General features: G+C 44.8%; 1 protein-coding gene across 27 annotated transcripts in view; it reads right to left on the minus strand.

Moving 5' to 3' along the window:
- LOC112554591 (CLIP-associating protein 1-like) overlaps nt 1-24,769 on the minus strand; it is an 85,870-nt gene that overhangs the window by 35,470 nt on the left and 25,631 nt on the right. For 21 of the 27 annotated variants that reach the window (XM_025222601.1, XM_025222593.1, XM_025222538.1 and 18 more), the window contains 6 exons: nt 9,552-9,680; nt 4,111-4,143; nt 2,553-2,629; nt 1,989-2,081; nt 1,045-1,190; nt 334-469 (listed from right to left, as the gene is read on the minus strand). In XM_025222601.1, the coding sequence (XP_025078386.1) occupies nt 334-469; nt 1,045-1,190; nt 1,989-2,081; nt 2,553-2,629; nt 4,111-4,143; nt 9,552-9,680 (614 nt within the window). Of the gene's footprint in view, nt 1-333; nt 470-1,044; nt 1,191-1,988; nt 2,082-2,552; nt 2,630-4,110; nt 4,144-6,260; nt 7,425-9,551; nt 9,681-10,690; nt 10,725-12,518; nt 13,149-14,983; nt 15,132-23,753; nt 24,686-24,769 lie in introns of those variants that run through there. The other 6 variants (XM_025222624.1, XM_025222632.1, XM_025222642.1 and 3 more) reach the window with 6 other exon arrangements.

Below are 24,769 nucleotides of genomic sequence, written 5' to 3' on the forward strand. Positions count from 1 at the left end.
CCTCTCTACTATGCCACTCTCGCTACTATGCCACTTTTGCTCGGTCCCGGTAGGTGGCATAGTAGGGAGATTTGACTGTACTAGCAATTTTTATCTGTTGAGCACATCTTGCAGTATGGCAATAAACTTCTGACATGTTCTTGTACCCCATGAAAATCTGTCCTGGGCCTGAACCACAGTGACAGCTGTGGACAATGAATATTGGCTACTGCTCTTTGATGAATTTCCACTTGAGATGTTTGAGTAAGAAGAGTATTGTTCATGACCAAATGCCAACAATACATATGCTTAAAATAAAAATATGTCTTGCCTGCAAACAGTAAACATGCTCACCTGGATGATGAAACGGATGCATACACAGCCTGAGGTGGCCATGATCTTGGCAGAGTTAGGAATGAGAATGAAAAGTGGTGGCAAAACCACTTCTGCACAGCGGTCCAGCTTGTTACCCAGCTGTTGTGCCAAATAGCTGCAACATGGAGACATAATTCAGATTGTTTTTTTCTCCTCTTTCACCTCACTTCGGGCTGGTTATTTTTAAATGATGTTTTATGTGCAATGCAAACCCTATAAACAGGTATCATATGCCGAAAAAGAACAGTAGGCCTTAGATGAGACCTGATCTCAAAGCATTCTGTCCTCATTGTATTGTGACAAGCAGTTTAACCACTGCTTCATTAGACCTCCCTACTTTGGACAGGCGACCAAGACATAGATGCAACATGCTATATAAAAGTTTCTAAACACTTTATGAACTGCTGAAAAATCAGCCTCAATAAAGAAAAAAAAAAAAAAAAAAAATAATGGCACATAAATGCTAGCATATTTAGAATCCCACTAGTGATTAAATGAACCATGATCCCAATTTTTCATCAGACTGTCCAATGTCATGCCACTACAGAACAAGACAAATAAAGCTCTTTTCTGATGCATATGAATTCTACTTTCTTGGATTACAAATTAATAAATCATAGTTTTTACCTACTGATCAATATATCATTTAGGTTACTGCCTACAAATGAAGTTAAAAAAAAAAAGGCTTACGCTATAGTGATGCATGCCTCCCGCACCACCTGAGACCTGAGGTCTTTGACAGCAAGCACAAAACTTGGCTCTAAGACCCGGAGCTGCTGGTGGAAGTCATCATGTTCGGCTGCTCCATTCATCACCAGTGCTCGCAATAATTTGAGCTTGAAAAGGCACAAAATCAGTGGTGTCTGAATGACTTCTCTTTTCCGTATGAAAACCCTCATTATAATTTAATCACAGTGGCCAAAATCATTCTTAATGCTTTTACCTTTTGTTTAACAACTGTAACTGAGCACAAGTCACCAAACCATTACAAGGTAAGTTGCACCAACTGGTGGTGGACAAGAAACTAAACCTATCCGCAATAGGTTTCAGGAAAAATGAACAGCATTTACTGCTGGTGCTTTCTTCTTGACCTGGATACCAAAGTCCAAGGCAAATAGTATTTCTAACCAAGGAAATTCCTTTTTCATTAATCTTGTCTAGTGACACAGAAATATTTAACTCCCTGTTGAAGTACTAAAGCTAAATCTAAATGTCTACTTACAGACCGAATAGAGGAAAAACAAAAAACTGCATTTTTGTGACTCACCAAAACAAATGTTTTTGCTTATTTTTGCTTATTGGTGAACTAACCACTCCCACACTAAATAAAATTAATATATACAGTACCATATCCAATCCTTATAGGTAAGCTAATGGTGTTTTACAAAGAACACAGGATAAATAAATTAATGAAATACCAGGGTCGTTGTTCTTAAAATGACATCCTGTTGCATAAAATATGCCAAAAACTGTGACTATCCAGTTTGCTCCTGACCAACCATGGATTTTAAGCAACTAATCACTCTGCTAGTGTGAATTATTCAGAGTAAATGCTCTTTCAAAGCTGTTTTGCTTTATATAAATAATACAAGAGATCTGAGTTCAGTGTCTTTCTTATTTCATAAGTTACTCACATGATCAATTCGTTTCTCCCACTCCTGGTTGGGGTCTGAGAGAACAGTGTTGACTTTTGCAATCTGATCCAGCATATCTCGCGATGAGAAAATCTGAATCAAGAGTCAGAAATGAACAATTAGTGGCTAGATGATTTTGTACTTCATCACACACTTCCTCATCATGAAGAGTCAGTTAACAATCTATCAGTCTTCATTCAGTTGCATCTCTTAAGTACAATAAATCAGCCATTAATTTTTTACAGTTTAAACTCCTGTTGTCAACAAAACACATTTATGTAGTGTTTGAGCAAGAAACTCGCAAATGCAAAATATGTCAAAAAAGCTCCCTCATGCCTGCCAAGAAACACAAGAGAATGGGCACTAATTCTGTGAACAACAGTATCATCAGATGCCTGAGATGCATTTTTATGTTAGGGTTGTAGAAAGCTTTTTAAGCTAACAATTTTGTTGTAATTTTTAATAAATTATATAATTAAATGCATTATTGCAGGCAGCATATAAAAATATACATTCCTCTCTTCATTCCTCTGAGCATAAGGGGTGGGGGAGGGGAGTTCTTACCTTAACTTTAGGAACATCTTCAAAAGATTTGATAAAGAGTTCTTCATCCACTGCACCTGCTGCAGACGAGCTGCTTGCTGTAACAAGGAAAAAAATACCTAAGTATATTAAAAGTAAACTAAAAATTTACAACTACAACTTTCATTTAATTTTAAAAAGTATGAAAACTATGGGCCTATAATGCAAATATAACAAAAACATGTTTCAGTTCTGACAGCACTAAGTATAAAAGCTATTTCATACATCTGTACAGGCTCAGCAGGAATTAACTAAATACTCATGGACAAGCCACGACATTAATCACCACTAAGTTGCAGCCTGGAAGTGTCAGGCTGGTAAAATCCTCAGAAAAGTGCTTAAACAGCAGTGTAATAATAACAAACAAAAAAAAAGAAGTGGGGGGAGAAATAAACACTCTGCAGGCACCCCTCCAAAGTACACAGAGAAATATGCTGGTAAAGGGGAACAGTTTAAGGTGGAGTCTTCAAGATTTTTAATAAACATAAGCACGATATCTTCAACTTCTAAAAGAAACAATGTTGTTAGATCACATTGCCTTTTGACCATCCTTCATTCTCTTTCTTTCTCCTCCTCATCCTCCCATATGCTCTCCCCTCCTCACAAAACACATTCTCTCAACCTTTCATAATATGACTTCCTTCAACAGCAGCAACACTGTGTACATCGAAACAGGGTAGAATAAACAGATATCCACCAAAAAACTCAAAAGGTGGGGGCATGGGGTGATCAACTCATTATTTCTGCACATTTGACCAGTGCCCAACACCTGTAGAACTACAAACACAATCAAAAGAGAGACACCAATAAAACTGCAAACTACAGGTTTCAAATATAATAGTTATAAAGACAATAAAAACAGAAAATAGCAAAACTGCTGATCATGATGGCCATGACACTAGACGGTTCCTTTCTATCTCCATGTTAGCAAAATAAACCAAAGCTTGCTTCACACTCAAGCTGAAAATAATCCAACCTCTCTTTTCAAGTAAGCTACTTTTGTTCTTTGAGTGTAAGGAAACTGCTAGTCACCAACAAGCAAAATAAGCACACATTGTTCCCACCCACCCACTCCCCCTCTAAAAAAGGCAAAACTAGTTCTAGCATCAGGTGCAAAATAGCACTTCTTCTTCTACCTGCCTCCCCCACCCAAACAGAAAACAAAAACCAAAGAGCTAAAAAGCCAAGAACAAAAATATCTGCCAACACATTTTTTTCACTAGTCTTGAGAACTACAGGTAATAATAAAACTGCCCAGTCTGACAAAATATCCATCAGCATCCATATAAAAATGAATCATTAACTGTAACATGCACAATACATAGAGATGCATTAAGAGGACTAGATGTGTGCACCGACTGCAAAATGCACACATATATATGTCCACGTAAGTAAATCCTGATGTGTACTAAGTGCATGTATCCTCAAAAGAACCAAGAGAATGATACAGGAGCACAGAGACAAGAAACATGCAGGAAGGTGCAAGGCAGGACCACAAAGGATCTTAAAGGTAAAAGCCAGCAGCAGTTGCCACGGTTACCTGAGCCTGACCGGCGACGCTTATGGGCGACAGCTAGCAAAGGCAAGGAAGGAAAACAGTGAGAATGTGAGTGACAAATCAAGGTAGGCGTCAATACATACAAGGGGTGCAAACATTGTCATCATTCTGCACCTGCCTTCAAAATGGTGAGTATAAGTGTCAGGTCATGAACAGCCATCTTTTATGATAAACATTAACAAGCTGGTAATCTCCAAAAGCTGAAGCTAGACTGGAAACACTTGACCTGACAGAACTCCTTGTCCTACAATTTCTTCCCCTGCTTCAATCTTCCTCCTCCTTCCCAGCTCCTTGGCCCACAGTAATGGTAAAAAATTAAATACACAGTTTTCTGTACCTTTTGGGATCAACTAGTTTTTCTAGACAATTTACTCATAAAAGTCATTAGTGCCTGCATCATTTGCTCAAGGCTAACCGGAGTCAAGCATAACATTAAAAGTTAAGCTAAGATTTGTAAATGTAAGTGACAGGTTAAAAAAAGGCCTTAACCTGACACAACTAATCTACGAATCTACAGCAGCTCTGAAAAATGGAGAGCAGCAAAAGCACAGAGCTGTTGCAAGGAAGCTGGGGAAGGTGGAGGTAAATACAATATTGACATGCACACATCTGCACTACATGCTGAATATTATTCTTCCTCCATCACCCACCAAACTCCTTTTACCTCTCTCTTACTGATTTCAGATAGCAACTAAAATAGCACAGCTGGATCATGAGGTAGATGTAGCAGGCACAATTGCATATACACGAAAATGTCTTTCACAGTATCAATACAACACCAGATTGCTGCTAATGCTCTGATGTACATAAATAGGGAATAGGTACGTCTCTTGAAGACTGCATGTCATGAGTCTAGAACTATTTGACAGAATACCAAAACCATTTCAGGGCAAAATGTGGAATATAGTTCTTTGAATTGGCTAGTTTCAACAATTACACTGTAAAACCTGGCTTATTGTAATTATAGCTAGCTCTAGTCAAACATAAAAGGGGTTGTCAGGTGTCTAGAATATATGTATGTATACACACAACAGCTCTAGCATTCCACAAAATGCATGTACTCTGCAGCTTGTGCAGACTCAAATTTTCTCAATGTTTCAGAAAATTTTAAACATCCAAGTTTACTGCTCAACCATTCTCCTCCAAACCCTTTGCACAAAAATGGTGGCCTTTCTGGTCGACTGAGTGATTTAATGCTCATAAAGAAATAATGCACACAACATGAAAGCATCCTTTAATTCCAAGATTTTCTAAGAAATGTGTCTTCAAAGTTTCTGCATTGTTAACCCTACTGTATTACTACTGTATTACTACAGGACTGTGCTGCTTGTTATGTCTATCCAAAAGTTTCTCCATACACCCACCCTCCCATCCAAGCTTCACCAGCCAATAAATAAAAAGGCTCATTATTTTATATCACTGAAACTCAATGAAGTATTTCAACTTTCTCATAAGAAGATCACATGAACTCTTTCTGGAATAAATGACAGCTTAACATAGGGGTTCAAAACTTTGAGCCATGCTTCTAATTAAATGTAATACTATTATAGTGATTGTGTTAACATTTCATCGGCTACTGGACAGCAATATGGACTGGTCAGAGTATTATAAAGGATGATGGTAGCATGCTCTGCCTTGGGAAAATGTATGTAGAATCTTTGCATAATCATGGCAATAGCTATTCTAGAGATCAAAGAACTTTTATAGACTTTCATAAACGTTGAGAAATGATAAACCATAATTTACTACTGCCCCCAGCCCAGATGGTGTTTTACCACAACTTGCTCTTACTGCAAGTAAATCCAGTAACAAAATCAAAAGTTTGTTACATAATGGCACACAAGTTTTGCATTATTCACATCACAAACAACACAGCTGCACAAACTACGAGTCCTTTTCATAATTTATTTGTTGTTCAGATATGCTATTTCGCATACCTATCCAATAATTTGCCAGATATGTTGCATGTTTACTTCATGCCATCTGGTTGTCTCAGTACTTGGCTTTACACAATCATCTACAAGATCATGTCAACAACACCCACCACACATTTTCTCTTGGCTTCACTCCATTCCAACCCCACCCCAAACTTCTAGAAACCAGGTGATTCTGATTGCAGCCAGTTTACTCACCTTTGTTATAGATCATTGTTGCTCACTTCTCCTTCTCCTTCTACATTCATTACACAGCGCGGTGAAAAAAAGCCATGAGCAAGAGCTAGCTAAGCCTGCAAGAGGCTTCTCTGCTAGTTCGCCGCCAATGTCTACCTCTGTTAGCTGGTTGCTCTCCGCCTGGCTGAACACTCCTTGTAAGCGGTGAGTCACGGAAACCTCCAAGGGAAGAAATCCGAGGCGGCACCAACAGGCAGTAAACAACAACAATAACGTTTCTACTTTCTGCTTCGATTCACTCTTTGATCGGGCTCGCTGACGCCCTCGTCGTCGTGTTTGCTACACGTCTATTCCGCGTGCTGCCAGCGCCTCGTGAGGTGAGTTGTACGTGGCCTTGGTAGAACTACTGTGTCGTCACACGCACGCGCATGTATGAACACACGCTCGCACACAGCAAAACCTTCACGACACCGCTGTCCTGTCGTCCTGTGCAAATGTCGATAACCTTGCGCTGGGACGGCCGCTGTGCTGTCCCTGTGAAGAGGTGATCCAAGAAGTGGGGGCGGGGAATCACAGGCTGGTGGTAGAGGTCAAGGTTCATCGCTGTCCCCTCTTTCCTTCCAGGAAGGCGTGTCCAGCTGTCCTTGTCGTTAGTTCCAGAGCACATCGACTGAATGAAACAACGCCAGCAGCTACGTATGCAACGGCGGCGGCGGCCAGGAGGAAATTACCGAGTTTTGTCCTCTGCTGTAGGTCGTCACACCACCATCACCACCAACCCCCACGCCCCTACACTGCAGCCGACGTAGTGCGTTAAGGCCTAGGCAGCATCAAGTGTTGTGATGTCATCGCGACATGCTGGCAACCCAGGCATCGACACACACGCCTAGCAGTCATGCGGACATCCTCCACCTCCTCGCGAAAACGGCTGTTTGACATGGCGCAGCACGCGCCAACCCCTCGGCTTTTCGTGCATGCCGAATGGAGGATTACAAACTGTAGTCAGTGCCCACCCAATCCTGACGAGGATGATTATGGTTAGAAGTTCATCCGCCGTGAATAGTCTGCTCACATCGCCTGCATTTTACGCATATGCATCAGGGCAGAGTGCGAGCCATCATGGCAGGGCACAGCAGAGCGACGTCACACTAATGATCTCGCATTTAACAGATTTTTTTTTTTCATTGCTCCCCACGTGCTGCGGCTTTAATGCCGTCCATCTCTTGGCAAACGAGGAAGCAAATATTTCAAATGCGACAAACAGAATAATCAGGGTCTCAAGTGTCAAAAGCGGAACGACAGCCAACCACGTGGAATCAAAAAATAGACACCGCTGTCTGAGGTGTCCCTAATGTCACTCAAAAATGGTCAAAAGACGAAGAGTAACGGGCTGTCGGGGAGAGGGGGAAGGAAATGGCGAGTGACAAGCCTGAAACCACCTCAGTTACCCTTCAACCGTTTTCTGTGATCTCCTTTTAATAGTTATTTATATTTTGTTCCTGTTTTTTTTTAAATCCGAGAGAAAATTAGACAAAAAATGTATTAGCTACTACTCTGATGATTTTCTAACGATTGATGTTAAAATGCTACTAGTCACTGAAGCTTTGGGGCACCAACGAAAACAGAAAGAAACTGCCCTTTTCGTAAGCACAGAACAACTTCTGATAGGTATGAACCTTGGGAGGCAAACGAAAGACTGGGCTACGAAGCGATTTGCCCGTTTTTCTACTTAACTGTTTAGAAATGCAAGGCGCTTTAAAAAAAAAACTCTCAACACCTGTGATGGTCAGAGGACTATATAATCATTGACGCTTATCTACACCTACATGCCCTTCTGGAAGCGCACGCACATACACATGCACACAAGCAAAATGACTGGTGAAATGAAATGCTCAAGTCTGGCTGATAAGCGCGGCAATGATGCACAAAATGAGATAACCTTATGAGCATTTTAACAGGAAGTGTCTGCTAGCATCATGATTATTCAATGATGCATTCGTCACTAAGGACAAGGAAGACAGAATGTGGAAACTCCTCTACTTAAATCCCATTTGAAGCCAAACCTGTCATCAATGTTCTCTACACACAGACACCAGGCAAAAAAAAAAAGGTGCAGCTTAAGTTGATAGGGACATTCCACAAACAAGAGATAAACGCTCTGTGGACAGCGGCTAAGGGATGAGAATCCTGGACATGGTGGTGTGTGTACAATGTCAAGCTGAAGCTCTTGCTTTGTGTACAATGTCATGCTGTTCCTCTGGAGCAAGCAGCAGTTGCAAAACAACTGTCCTAGCATCCTTCTTCTTCCTCACTGAGCAAACTGCAGCTACAACCCCCCCCACCCCTCACAGAACACAGCTTAATGTGCAGTTACCCCTCCCCCAGCACACAGCTTAATGTGCAGCTTCCCCCTCCTCACTCTTTTCTCACCCCCATCCTCTCACCTTTTCCTCACTGCTTCTGTTACACTGCTTGATAAAGATTTCAACAAACCAACTGACACTGACAGTATGGCCTGTGGAAGGTTACTATAGTAGCATTGGAGCTTTTCACCTGCTGGATGGTTTCATGACACGCTCCTCCCTCCTACACTTATACTCAGCCAAATCCTCTGCACCTTTTTACCCTCTGTTAAGAAGACAAATACTTTAACCTACTAGGCTTAGGGCACTGTCACCAGATACCAGCTAGCATCCTGAACTGATGAAGGTAATATAAGTCCTGGCATATGTAAATTGACACTTTATGGCCTGATTTCTACTGTCTACAATAGATCAAAAGGCAACTGGTGTTCCATAAACTTCATACTATTCAACATAATGGTATGTTCAAATTATATTAAAAAAAAATAGAATGTAGGTTATGGAAGCTGTCCACAAAAATGCCTACAGCCATAGGAGTCAGGACGCAGGTCTGGTTACTGTTGACAGTGAGGAGACCTGTTTTTCCACTCTACTGGTAAATCAACACTTAGTTCCCACTCCCATCTATGTACCCAAGCTTGAGGACCTCCCTCCTCCCCTCACATTACTCTAGGTTCTGCAACAACCCCTCCCACACCTTACCACTAAACCCTGTTTTAACTTGTAAACATTTCTTCAGCATCCTCTTTTGCCTTATTCAGGATATGGCCACTTTTTAAACCTCCCTTTTTATTCACATTCTCCAAAACAGCCCTACAAACTTTCCCATGCTGTTGAAGCTATCTTGAAAGAATATCTGTTATTTATGATATATTTTCTTCCACTCCTTCTTCAGCTACGTTTTATCACAACCACAGGCTTAGCTTATTATTTGGGAATATGTACTCACCAGTTGATGATTTGGATGCTGTGAGGATTCCCTTGGCTTTTGTACCTGAACTGGACGACCCTTTCTTGGACTGGAGAACTTTCGTGGAGACTGGCTTTGCAAAGTCCACTTCATCTTCTCGTGATGCAGCTGCAAATCAGAAATAAAAAACACTGACCCAGTGGTCCCCCACAATGGCTTTACACCCATGTTATATATAGACAAACAAGGGTGAACTGTCACGTCAACAAGGCAGAAGGACAAAGCATGGAATTTAAATTTTTTTATGCTATGCACATGTGGTACTATCTACTTATCCTACACAATGCTTGATAAAAGAATAAAAATGAAAGAAAGACACATAACAGAGGTGCAAAGAAAGGGACAGTGGAGTTTGGGACATGTAGACAGTTGAATATGAAACTATAAAGACGTGTGGAAAAAAGCTTTTAGTGAGATGGAAAAGAAAGGAAATGTAGAATGTTGATGACAGTGTTTTATGGCCTTTTGTTCAAAGTTTGGTGGAAGAAGATACACAAATCAGGATTATATTTTATTATTCAAAGATTAAAAGAATAACCTTATCTGAATATTGTTTTCAATATTCTATACATTATTATTTCTAATGTATCTAAATTGAACAGCAAAAAAAGGGTTAATATCCACAAAAATGGAAACAGAAAGCAAAAGGAGATTCATTTTTTTTAAATCCTAAATGTGAATTTATCAGTGCACTAACAGTATTTCTTTTCTTAATATTATCCATATTTTTTTTTTAATGCATGCAAAAATTTACACTGACTTCATTGACAAGTGAAAACAACTGGATTTTGTGTCTGAAACAGCTTTATCAATGACTGGTAGATAAACTGGCAAACTACCAAGCAGAATCTGAAAAAATACATGCTATAAATATATTCTAGACAGTTGTCAGAATCACAGACCACAGCAATGTTGAAGTGCACTGCACTGTACTGCACAGCAGAAAGAGAGACAAGACATAAGCTGTCAGCTACCAACACCATCCCTGGTCATGACTAATAAGCAAAATAATCATGAAGCTGTCTCTCCCTATCCTCACCGATATGGCGGGTTACTCTCGTGCAAGAGGGGGGGGAAAGTGGAGGTGGAGATAGAGGGTGTGTATTTTCGGCTGGCACCTGTGAACAAGAAGAACATCTTGCTCAACAGATCATAACACGGCTACCACTTCTCGTCTCGTAAATTCTCCGTTTGACTGGATCTATTCTCCAAAAGTGAAACACCGACAGCCACCACCAGCACACCAACTTCCTCACACAACCTCCATTAGCTAGTCTATAAGTCAAAACTCGGTTATTTCAGTTTGTCTGCTAATCAACGATACATGCATACAGCACTAAAGTCTTCTACTCTCGTCTTCAGATAACCTCCATGGTAGCGAAAAGGGAGATGATGCTGCCATACTCAAAAAACCCGCTGATCTCCCCTTCAGATAAATCATCAGGCGGTAGTTCTTCATCATTTCTTACTTTGATATGTTGGCGGTGTAAGTAGACGTTTCACTTTAACACTAGGCAGTCGCAGAGTGAGAAGACGACCAGCTCGTTTATTTTGATGTGGCTGGAAACAGTTTAGCCGCTGTTAGAAACCGATGCCATCGGGATGGGGAGGCGTGGGAAAGCTAGAGCGAGAAACGACATCTCACGACCTGATCTTCCATCTCGACACCTCAAGGACGGCGAGACCGTTGCTGCCCGGCAGCCATCTCAGACAGCGGCGGGGGTGCCCAGGTGCTATTAACGGCGGCAGGAATTAGAAAGATGCCAGAGCAGCGGAACATCTGGCAAAAAAGGATTAGGGTGCCTGATCTATGCAAGCATTTCACATACTCTTTTTTTTCTTCTTCTGATTTACACACATACACACATATGCACGATCGGTGGAAGGAGGGGCGGGAGGACAAAACGAAAGAAAAAGATGGACTGAGAGCAATGAAAAACGAGTACAGAAAGAGAATGACTGACACGATGGGAAAAGAGAAAAATTGGACACGGTCTAGTTATGATTATGTCACCTATCCCTTCCACCCCAGCGCATCCTACCCTGTAAGATGACCCAGAAACACCCCGTTCCCTTTGCCGCTAGGGGTGGATTGCAGTGCACACAGCTAATTAAGTTTGTAGCTGTTACTCTGACCCGACTCTCGAGAAACGAATGCATTATCCTCTGGCGACACCTACAGGTGCACCTTCCACCCACCCCACTGGCGTCTGTATCTCATGTTTTTATATCACGTGGTGGGGTGGGGAGTGGGAAGAGTTGGGTCTTACGTCTTATGCAAGAACACAACGGAGCCAATCGCTGGCTCCTGAGGTCGTGACTTTTGACAGAAACAATAACAACGGGCACTAACTGGACATCGCGCTAATTTACAGAGATGGACACATCCATCGACAAACTCAACTGAAATCAAGGACAGGCAGGTGGTGACACGCGAAATGGTGAGACGTCTCTAAAACGTGTTGTCTGTCCCTCTCTCTTCATTTTCCAGCAACTCTTCGCCTCCTCCATCCCCTACCCCACCCATCTACACAAATGACAACTCTCTTCAGCTACTATCTATATCCTAAACGATGAGTACTAAATCTGCAAGTTCGACATTACACCATCCACCTTCATCTCTGTCAGGGCAAGACAGACCTCAGACATGACGGACATCGCGTTCAGTCGGGTGACCAACATAAAGTGGCGAGAAGATTTGGGGGTGGAGGCCACGATAGAACATCCGACCATTCTTCAGCCTCGGACACTTCAACTAAAACAATAGCTGATGGACGAACAAAAGGAACAGCATAGTCAAACGCATGCACAAAAGACGATAACCATCAGCAAACACACGACTTCTTCCCATATCCTTGCAGTCGTATCTATCCCCCCACCCCATCACAGAGCACAACAATATCTGCCCTCACCCACTATCCTGTCCCACACCGACACGTCATTTACCTTGAGAATTCCTGGAGGGAAACAGGGACCGATACTTCTGGACGATCTTCTCCCGTATGGACACCATGGCCTACTCCACAGAGAATGAGCCAACGCTGGCAGAGCCTGGCGGTCCGACCACAGATACTCGTTCACAAATTCCGACGCCCCGCGACATCCATGTCGTATTGTGGTTCATCAGCACAAAAACTTCCATCAAGCATCAGTTCACGGTACAATTGTTGTCGTGAGGTCAGCCATTCTTCACTACTACCCCACGCGGGGACCACAAACATTGTTCCTCTGGAAAGGTAAGGGGTGTGGGGGAGGGGAAAGAAAACACATGGGGGGTAGGGGAGGATGTCGGAAGTCAGAGGTGGGGAGAGCACTCTCGTCTTCACAGCACTGGAACAAAGGCTGGAAGAACCTGTGTCACGTACATATCCCGGTCACGTCGTCTGCAGAAGAGGCCCGAACTTCTCCCACTAGCCGTCACGAGCCCCCGCACCAAAAACACATATGACGGGTAAAAATTATTTCTTTTAAAACGCCGGGTCTCACAACACCAGCAGCGCTACAAGCGCCACGGCAGCGGTTCTGAGAGCCACGTGAAACAAAGAAAACTGGCAGCCACGCACAGCCCCAGCTCTTTCACGCGCACGCACACACGCACCCACACTCAGGGCCGGCCGGCGGCTGAGGAGAAAGGGACGGCGGAGGAGGCTCTGGCTAAAAATGGAACTGGCTCTGGCGCTGGCGGTGCTTGGGGAAAGCCCTGTGCCGGCGCGCGCACACACACCACCAACGCACGTGAAGACAGACAGAACTTCACATCCCGAGACACGGTACGGCCCAGAAGTCCCCCCGGACAAAGAAGCCGACAAATACTGAAGAAGAAAAAAAAACGGGGCCAACGGAAAACGCGTCTCCCGGGAGGGATGCCGGGGAAACGGGTGCAGAAAACAGTTACCTACTTCGGCCGGCAATCATTCCAGAAAGGCAAAGGTTCTCTTATACGACCTCATGGAATTGGAGGATGGTTGTTATAAGCGCATACCTCGACAACATCGATTTGGGGGAATAGTATCTTGCTTTATCTGAGCTTCACCTAATCATTAGCAGAAAAGTTCATCCCACTAATCCTTTAAGCAAAAAAATAAATAGAATGGCATAAAAACGCTGAATTTTCTGTGAAGAGCATTTACTGAGCGAGAGGGCAGATGGTGAACCCTGATGTACCAGTTACAAAGCGTGAGAACAAACGGGTGTTTCATTCGTTGTACAGCAGCACAGTTCTGCATGCGTCTCCAGTAATGTACGACCTGTATCTTCATTCCTCACTGCGGCATACCTTGTAACAATGAGTACAGCGGCAAATGGAGTAGAAAAAAAGTACTGCCCTGAATCCGACAAAATAGCAGCTATTCAGACAAACGGGTCAGGACCTGTAGAGGTGAGAGGCACAACCTTATAACCGGGGGAGTAGGGATGGGGTTCAACCCATCAGGTTCTCCTTTTTTGTCACCTGGTTTCCCAAGGCGTTCCATGCCGCCAACACGCATCCTTCCTCATCCACCCCTCTTACACGGCTCCTCCTGGACAGGTGAGAAAAGCGTGGCTGTGTGACGTCAACAAGATGTGCAGCAGATGCAGACCGGCCGTTCTCCTGGCGCCGCCTCGCTCACGCATACGCAAGGCATGGCACTACTACACCCTCCACGTAATGCCCCCCGCGAACCCGCCAGTAACCGCCAGTAACATCTGTGGCTGGCTTCGCCAAGCACTGCTCTCCCCTCTAGCAGAACCATCACCCCGCTGACCTCCCTCTCGCAGACATATATATATAACGTTCTCTCTCTATATATATATACACGCAAGAACAAATATAACATGGAGACTGTACGTATGTTGTACTACAAGAAACTGAGTTGTAATGTGTGTGTGCGGCGCTTGTAATCTCTCACATTGTATGAACAAATGTTACACCCAGGAAGTTAAAAAAAAAAAAAAACAAACAAACAAATGGCAAGAAAGCACGGACATATGTACAAACACGATTGTGTTTAAGTCAGTAATGTTCTTCTCTGTAAGACCACGAGGGCATTAGGAAACTAATGAGAGTAAAGTCTCCTCCTCCCCTCTCCCGTTCATGAAGTAACAACTATTTAACGACTAAGCCACAAAAGCTATCGATCTTCTCGGTTGGATTAGCCTAATGGGCTAGACACGAATACCAACCCAGCAGCATCCCAAGACCGGGTAATGTGAGCTGTTAGACCGTTGGGTGGGTGGGATATCGTACGAGACCACTTTTCTTTTTGACAACTGCACCACTGGCCAGCCGGGTACTGACAGTACCCCCACCCACAACGTCATATGTATAGAATACCATAATGTAAGCCGCTCTCGCTTGCGCACACACACACACAAGGGACGCTCAAAAGCTGAAAGGTAGAACTCCCCAAGCTTAGTTCAAAGTGACTCACTGTCGAGCTCCTCTCGTCCTGCGCAGCCCCAGCATGCGCACCCCGTACAGGAGGGCATGGGTCTGTAGGTACCCGGCTGCCGTCCACCCTCTTCCGCCTCCTCGCTGGACGCTAGCCGACGCTGGCTGCACATCCGCCCGGCGACAGCCTCGCGACACACGGCACCGCTGTACGCGTCAAGTTCCCGCAGATCTCACGTGCTGCAGGTGCCGTACAGGGGTACAGGAGAGCAAAGCAAGCAGCCACAGGGTGGGGGTACCCAGGCAAAAGGGGTGATTTTTAAAAACGCCTAAGAAATCTCGTATGTTTGTTGTTGTTCCCGCTGCTGCTGCTGCTGTTGCTGCTGCCGCGGCGGCTGATACTTCCCCTTCCTCTAGCTCCTTTCTCTTACCTATGCACGCACGCACATGCACGTGCATTCAGGCAAAGTTAGACGCGGCACAGGTTGAACCAATAAAATAAGGATATGGCGTCGCTCGAGATAAAGCACCAAACTTCTCAAGAACAATTTCTAGAGAGGAGAGAAAACTACTCCAGTATTTTTATTCCGCTGTTTTATCATTTATGTTCTTTCCCCCCTTCCTCCACACAGGAAACGACTCTCACAAAAGCTCGGGGAAAACAGCGCGCATAACCGTGTTAGGAGATGAGGTAATTTCGAGAAAGAGTTTTCTCCCTTTCCTCCAAGTGCACTTGACTCCAGGTGATTATCGTCGTTAAACATCTTCCACCCCCAACATGTTCCCAGCGACATTACAACGAAAACTTTTGGTGCGTACGGCCACGCCATCTCTGACACTAGCTGTACGGGGCAAAAATAGTCTATACTTCCCCCCAGTCATTATAAAAGGTCAACACGGATTTTTCGGAAACGAAGAAAGAAGACATCAGCAGTCTCCTTTCTGATGTATGACGTATGCGCACACAAATACGTATGTAACACAGGGTGATGAATGTAATGCACACGGTGATGTAACGCGTGCGGTGACGTGTAAAACTTATACACGGTGATGTGTGTAGGGCACACAGTGGTGTGTGACAGACCTCAGGTAAGTGAGTGTGACGTATATCATTCGCTCGCTCTCCAGCCATTTTTCTGATATTATTTCCTCTATTTTTCTCCAGATCATGCTAGTTTAGACTCGATGGACTCTTCCCCTCTTCTTCCCATCTATCAGCTGTCTGCAGTTCTCATTAAGACTACACAGAACGTATACCGGTCATATACTACCTTTCTGCTGACATCTAGAATACCTTCGTCGCCTCCCTCCGAGGTCGCACGCGACAAAAGGGGAACGCCCACATACCCCCAAACCGAGGGGTGTGGTAACCAAACCTCCCCGCCTTCTCCACTACACAGCCGATACAGGTATAAACAAGAACGGGGTGCACAACTGACAGCGAAAACCCTTTGACCGGGGATAGGTACTTCTGGTGTCTGCCCGCATTCTTGGGGCGAAACTGAGAGGAATTTCAACAAGGGGTCATTGTGGGGACACGTAAAGGCAATGTCTAGTGTGTGGCACCCTCCACTCTCAGGTGCACATGGTGAGGGGTGAAGGGGCCGTGTTTGGTGTGATGAGAAAGAAAATGTAGATCCGCTTTAGAGCTCGAGGTCTATTCATAAAAAATGTGGGAATGGTTCATTTACAGGCACGTCACAATCGAGCAGTTTGAGTGGGATTATGAGATTTAAAATTGTAATCCGCTATTTGACCGTAATGATTTCTGCGTTTTCAAACTACATCCAGTGGCCCCTCAAAATTGAGAAGAAATAAACGTAAACAGACACCCTAGAGAAACCTGGCGGAACCCCAGGTCAGTCCTTGACGTCTGCTGTCTTCGTTCTATGACGAGTCCGGATAGGTAAGGACTCCTGACAGCATCCCCGTCCCTTCAGGAAACTGGAGGAGACTGGGGCCGAACCTCCGTGTGTTCCTGGTACTGGCGAGGTCTCATCTGACGACGCTGGCCAGCCGTTAATTAATGCCGAAAGCTGAAGTGGCCATCGTTCTCACTCGCCGACACAGCCAAGGAGCCCACGTCCCAGCGCTGCACGACAGTCCGGATAACGGCCGCCTGGTGCTCAAGACGAAGAGACCTCGGCTGCTGTGGCTAAAGATTACAGAGAGGCCACAACTGTGAACAGGCTACTGTTGTAGACAGATGGGCAACTCCTGTAGACAGATGAGCGACTACGGTAGTCACACGGCTAAACAACCAGGCGGCCTTTTTTTTAAATGACAAATTCAGTGGCTGACATGCCAGTAATCCAAAAGATACATTGAGGAAAAGCAAGGGTCGAAGTGTATTTTTTACATCAACAGTGCAGCCCACCTAAAGAAGCTGATGCTGCCAGCGCCTAAGACAAAACTTTTTTAAAGACGCCACGTAGCGTGAAATTCGAGCTACTGCCTGCTATCGAACACTGCTAATAGCGGTACCCGAGGGCGCTGATTCGTGGTGTCACCGGGGGTCAAAGAGGTAAAGAGCGATGCCGATCTCGGCAGGCCCGTTTTGTGCGCCCCGCTTCGCTTGCACACCTGGTACAACCTACGTATGTCCTCAGACACCCGCACATCTAGTACAACCACCTACATATGCCCTCTGACACCTGCGGGTTACTAAGCTGCTGGATAGTTTTTAAATCCTTTCAACCTGCTAACTTTTTTCCAGAAAAAAGGCCTGCATTCAAATGTACTCCATGAAGTACCCCTACCCCAAACTGTATCCCACAAACAACTAATACCAGTTGTGTAATTGCATCCAATACGAAATCTCATGCAGTTTAGCATGCAAGAAATAACCGAGCCTAATTCCATCAAATAAATAAATGAGAGTATCGAAGCGCATGCTTTGCTTGAACTGTTGGATTGTCGGAAAAGTTATGACGATTTTTGAATAGATAGCGCTTGTTCGGTTTTTTGGAATTACTAGTCATTTGCATCTATGATTCTTTTTTTTTTTTTTCCTTAAAGGGACTAATGATTAGAAGTGGATCGTTTGCAACAATGTGGTGCGCAAACGGTCCTGGTCCCAACGTGATGATTCGCCTCAAACGATATCGAAAGCAGGCGTTCCTCAGTGTGGTGGGATTTTAAACCCAAGGAAGCAAACAATCAATTCGAATGTGAACCTGCCGGCAATTGAGCAGTTTGAAGGAATCCGTTATAAAACTATAAACGAGGAACTATAAATATCACTGAAAGAGGGCAAAAGATTATCGAACAAAACGGACAATATATCACTGACTGATCTTTGTTCTTTAAATAAATGCCCTAGAAAAACAGGGAAAACTACGGCATGACTTTACCGACAAGCCAAGACATCGTGTGACAACATGTAAGCTCAGTATCACAATACCATTCCTGAAAGACGCGAGTGGACGGATCATCGGCCGCACGCGATGAAATGCCAAATGTTTGTAAACACGAACCGCACCCCCCTTCCGTACCCGCCTCTCCGTTCAAAGGTGTAGGGTGTCTGATCACGAACAGTCTTTCTTTTGTACTCCCTACAAACAAAACAGAGCTTCACAATCAACCTTCGACAATAGGCAGGCTACGGCCCCGACCTGACCCATTGTTTCTAACCCAGCTTTGAATTACGGGGCCTGGAAACCTGACGTCAGTGTACGGCAGTCCTCCAAAAACCTAGGGTGGGAGGGCAACAGGCTTCATTCTTTCCTGGGTCTGTAGTTATCTGCAGGACGAAAAGAAATACGCTGCTTATGCACATACTTCGCATAGTTTGAACCACATTTACTGGTGCACGTTTTTTCTACACAAGCCCAACTGCTCGTGTTCACAGACTGTTCGCTGCTCGTATCTCTCCTTTCTTTGCGCCTAATTGTCTCGCAGCTCACGGTGACCCTTGACCCTCCCCTATCCCAACCTGCTGATGCCTGAACATGTGTCGCACAGGCAACAGTTCCCCCACCGGTGCCTCTAGCTTCTTCTAGACCCGACAGCACATATCACATATATCAATGACGAGCCCCACTCATTTCTTTTGTCTTTGTGTGCGCCAGTGCGTAAAAAGCTACACGGTCAATCCACTTCTAACTGAAGCCGTCTTCTCGCCGCATGGCTATACAGGTAGTTGCCATCATCCGATTTCTCGCCTCTCCGTATCTGTTTCATCTCTGTCTACCCTCCTGTCACTCGTGTTTCATACCACCCTTAATACTGCTATGCCTACGTCGCTAAACCTGTTTAGGAACACTTGCCAGGCAGGTGGCAACAACTGCAATTATAACAAAAGAATAGATGCAACAGGTGGCGGGAACTGTACACACGATGCATGCTGTAAATAGTTCAAGATTTTGCCAAAGCCTCGCTAAGGGTGAGTACCCTTCAGACGAAAATAATTTTGAATCGGTGACAAGTTTTGGTCCTTGTTCGAAAATACGAGGTGAAAAACTCCTGAACTGCACTGAACTACCAACTACCACACCTGATGTACCTTTCACCCCTAATAAACAGGCAACCAGGCTTGCGACCCTTAGTTTTTACAATTCTGATATGAAGAACAAGAGGTAACGGAAGACGAGGCACATGATTGACTCGAGAGTCAAAAAGTGAACTATTTATTGCTATTGCTAATATACATGATCGAGTCTCTACTGACAAGTACTTAGCCAAGCTGCGTACACTTGTAAGCAGATATGTAGGTATGCAAAAGAGGTATATAGCCTATGTCAGCGTTTCTCGTAGCACCTCTATGTTTTATCCCATTAATACAAAAAGTGAAAAATGAGGTTTTTAAGTGGGGAGATGTGCACAATGCATGACGAAGAAAGAATGAGTGGCCAAGAAAGTATCCGAAGAGAATGAGGCCGTCCCTACGATATCTGTTTCTACCAGAAGGAAATATCGTGTGGCCGACATGCTTGAGCAGCTTTTCTGGCCCCTTCCCCCAATACCATCACATACGCACAACCATCACCGGCCTTGACGGCAATCCCCCGCAGCACTTCTACCGCTTGCCCATGCAAAGGTGGAGCACTGGAGTTCTACAGGCCAGCCATCAAGGGACAGATCATGACAAAGCAACCGGCCCTACACCTAGATACCACATGCCGAAAAAAAAAAAGCAAGGCTAGAAGATGCTGACCATCTGGTATGTTGTCCTGAGCTAAAAAGTCAAAACATTTCCTGTTACACAACTTTTAAATGAAACAGGGACAAGGAAGCGAGGGCTGGGACGCAGTAAGATGCTGAAGAACTGTGGCTGTATCAGTTTCACGATGTTTCTATGTCTGAATCAATTCATCACACGGCATCTGGCTGCCGGGCAGGCAGGGCATCCTCTCGCTATCAGGGGTCGTAAATATGAAGCGAGATAAGTCGTTTCTTTGGAGAAAAACGTCTAATTTTTGAAATAACAGTGCTATATCAAGACAGTGAATACTACTTCACGTTTCTTTAATCATGGGCATCTTCGCCACTGTTTTTTTAGTACGGATCCAAATGCAAAACAACATCTGCGGTGTCTGGACACCGATTTATAACTTTGAAAACAAGATGCTTGTCCCTGAGTTCCCCATGTTGCTCCAGGGCAAATACGTAAACTCGCTTCATATCTACAGGTCCAGGATGATCAATCTCTTTCTGGCCATCTTCATAAACGTCAGTATTTTGTGTCAAAGACCAATTTTAATTTTACGATCTGCTTTCCCTGCCAGGAACGAGTCGTGTTAGTCTTCGTGTCCCCCAGGGGTTTTTTAATTATTATTGTAAGACAGATGTTTGGATTTCTTCCCCATATTAATGTTATTACTTTAGCGGGACATCTGTCAAAGCAGGCCTTAACTATTTATCAACCGGAAGCAAACATGGCAATCTGTAGGAGGTGGAACGCCAACAAAAATCCCAACCTTGTAGCCACTAACTACACTACGCGACTGTCAAACAACTAGGGAATGGAAGCAACTGTCACCCGCATGTGAATACCGCTACCTGTACATCTCAAACCGCCACCACACCTGAAAGACACCAAACATGAAAGTCACATGACCTCATTACAAGTTGCCGACTTCCAGAAAGCTTCCTGTCAGGACGTACAGTGGCCATGACTGATCGCTGCGAGTCTCTGACATCCATGCATGTCAGACCAATAAATGATGGATAAGCAATCAAAAAACTATAACGAATTAAAAAGAATTAACAGCTGTGCTGCCTTCACCACGACCGTGGAATTCATACTAATTAATCCTTGGGCGGTACTGGCGCCCTGTGTGCAGATCTGTGTACGCCCGCTAAAAAAAAAAGTGCATTTTCACGACAAGCAGTGCGGCCCAGGAAACAGCAATTAAGCGGCAATGTAAACACTCCACTCTAATGACAGGAGACACCAATCTCACTGTAGACACTACAGATGAGCAAAGGCCAAGCTGTCAGGAAAGCAGTAAATACGCTTGTCCTCTCTTGCCTGCTGACACCCACCATCCACCCAACGTCCACTTACACGGCATGCCAAGGCAAAACTTTCCACATTAAATTTATAGTAACAATGGGGAGGAGAGTTGGGAAGGCGACACACGTGACACTGGAGCTTGCTGCTCGAGGTGAGGCGGGGACGACGACATAAGCGATGCAAGAAGACTACAAAAAGACAGGGGAGGGAGGCACCCTAAGAACAAAGATTTGAACCATGGAAAATTCAATTATAGCGGGATTTCCGACTCTGCTCTCGACGCCTGCTCGTCTGAGCTCATTGCCAACATTAGCCTGCGGTGTTTGTTTTTTTTTTTTTTTTCCGTGTGTGTGGAGACGCAAGACACGACTGGGTGGGGAGGTGGTGATGGAGAGTGTGGGATGGGAGGGAACAAGAAAGACTACCTACAAGTAGCGCTAGCCAGGGCTGCCCCCACGTCAACCCGTTCGGTGACCCCGCGTCAACCCGCTCGCTCCTGGACACGCGGCCACTAGATCGGGGTCAAACGGTTATCGACTAGCGATGAAAGTGAAGGGAACGGGGAGGTTGAGGTACGCGTGGTCTCTACAACAGTGGAAGGGAAGGGGTGGGATAGAAGCCAACTAGGCCCAAATCATTGGCACGTTTACCTACAAACTCTACACCTCCAGCTCCGAAACCAATCGCCACCCTCACTAGGGAGACACAAATACCCCCTGAGTACGCCCCACAAAGCTCTGCTGCTACAATCGACAAGTCCTTCTCTGGCAAGTAAGTAATAAGTGCAATAAACTCTGGCGCCAAGACTTTTTTTTTTTTTTTGACAATCTCCCGTGAAGTTCGGACGCACTGACAGTTTTTAAAGTCTTGTTTTCCACATTATGTGTTCTTTACTCCCTGTCTCAGGCCTGTTCCGTGTTTTGTTGTGTTGCGCTCTGTTTGCATTCTTTTGACAATGTTAGTTCAATAAAACGGCAACTGGAATAGCGTTTGGCCCAACGAAGTAACTTTCAACACCCGCCAGACAAGATTAAGGAAAATGCCAAATGACTTTTTTTTATATTTTAACAATAATAGAAGTCAACATTTATGTGCACCCGGCCTTGGCGTGAAACTATTTTGTAGTGATCGGATGACGCATCAAGTTGGAATCTAGCCACTGTGTTTCAACGACGCATTATTTCACGAAGTTTGTGAAGCAAAAGTTCCTACAGCACATGTGACTACATCTCACTACAAAACCTTCACGCATGAGGATCTGCAGACCATGTAGAGCAATGGGCTGGTAAAAGTGAGTGAGAACAAGGCAGTACGTAAGTTTTGATGAGATTGTCGATGTGACCCGAATTATAAAATTGTAAATTAGTTCCTCCCCCAACCCTTCATTTCCCACTTTCTTTTCAAATAAATGTCCTCCTATTGAGCATACTTTTTGTCCGGCAACACCCCCGTCACCAAGTACACACCACTGATTCTACGACACGGGTGTACCCTACTTCCAACCCCCCCCCCCAAGTCAGGTGACGCATCACCGGTCACCCATAACAATTCATTGAGGCCACTCAGGTTTGGCCCGAGACACAGTCAAGGCTCTCGAACTGCCCGCATCTTGAGTGGTTTCAAAGGTTAGTGACGGCCAGAGACAAGATCCCTCTCGAGAATTTCGGGTGCAGACGCACAGTACTCTTGCCACCCTTTTCCCGTCAATAATATGACATGACCCTGAGGTAAAAGCCCTACATCCCAGCTGCTCACGCCGAGGAAGAAAGTAATAGTCTTCAATAGAAGCACAAAAACGGCTTTGCATGATCCTGTGGGGGGCCGGACATTTCGCCCCAAGACCATTTTACTACCATTTTGAAGTCAAAATACCAGGTAGCAACTCGTTGCCGCTCCGTCCTGCCAGCGTTCTCCGCTGCGCTCGAGATAATAATTTATTGGAAATACAGACGTGCTTAGCACTCCAGACTGCTTAATCAGTTGGTGTACGTGACACAACTATCGCCCAAAGCGACAGATAGGACTGCAACTTGAAGTGCAAGGTGAGCAAGCGATCGTAAGATTACTTTACGCACATGGCCATCTGAGCGTGTTGAATAAGCACCAGCCAGTAAAAATTAAAGAACATTCGGGGCTTGAACTAAAACGTCGCTCACAGCTCAAGCAATATTATTCCCAACAGCCCTCTCTAATCTACTTGAGATAATCTACTCTAAAATCAGACTGCAACGACACTGGTTGCTTCTGTTGGTGTCGAAAAGTGACCCAATACTGACTATCCGTGAAATCAACAGATTCAGATAGTATCAACCTTTTCACAGGCATGCAACAAATGATGATTAATGTTACTTACATCTTTTAAGATCGGGGAACTGAAACACTCGCGATGTTGGAGTGGTCGGAATGTCTGCGTACAGATCCTTATAGTCGTCGAATGGCGATTTATGATCCATCAGCGGCGAAGACCACAGCTCCTTTGTCGGCAGGTCCTCGAAGACGTCGTCATCTTCCATCCTGGAGGCGGCGGCGAGGTATAGTCGTATGTACAGATCCCCAAACGTGCGGATCCTCCACTTCTGGGAGGCATCATGCTACGACCATCCCATTAATACTGTGTGCTCTCTCTAACTAACCTCGTCCAAAGCCTCGCTAATTGCCAGGGTCCTCTGGGCTGTTCTGTCGATGTGCGACGAGTTCCTGTCCTGTCGATGGTGGACTGGTTCCTATTCTGTCGATGCTAGACGAGTTCCTATCCCGTCGACAGAGAACAAGCTGTGTGTCGATGTGAACCGAGATCTTGCAGGTAACGAATGATCATAGCTTTTTCATTAGCATTGTTGTTCTTGTTGTCTCTGTTCACACACGATCGACTTTCTGACGGGGACTTTATATCTATGCACATAGTGCGAGGAACACGAACCTTTTATCTAAATCCACGGTTCTCCTGGGGGAAGAACGCCGTAAGAAATAAATACAACCCATGGCGCATCACGAAGGAATATGCATAATCATAAATGTCACACCAGAATGTCCACCCATGAACACGTTCCAACAGATTAAGAAAAAAGCGACTTCTTGGCGACCTGTGACCTGAAGGTCGTCGTGTAATTCCAAGTACACTGGTGCCAGAGATTTCTGACAGACGATTAGCTCTAGCACAACCCTCCCCTCCGACCAACAGGAATAATCCACAACGTTTTCACGTATTTCCTTGGCGTGTCTCATGGAACACCATGTATCCCGAACTTCTCCAAGACTGCTCCCTCTCTTTGTAACTCCCCCACCCACCCACTTCCCCCCTGCAGTCGAGGAACTCGGACGAAACGCGGTCACCGCCAATGTACGGCGCACGCTCGCTCATCTGTTGAC

Source organism: Pomacea canaliculata, linkage group LG2 (assembly GCF_003073045.1).
Source record: "Pomacea canaliculata isolate SZHN2017 linkage group LG2, ASM307304v1, whole genome shotgun sequence".
Classification (NCBI taxonomy): Eukaryota; Metazoa; Mollusca; class Gastropoda; order Architaenioglossa; family Ampullariidae; genus Pomacea; species Pomacea canaliculata.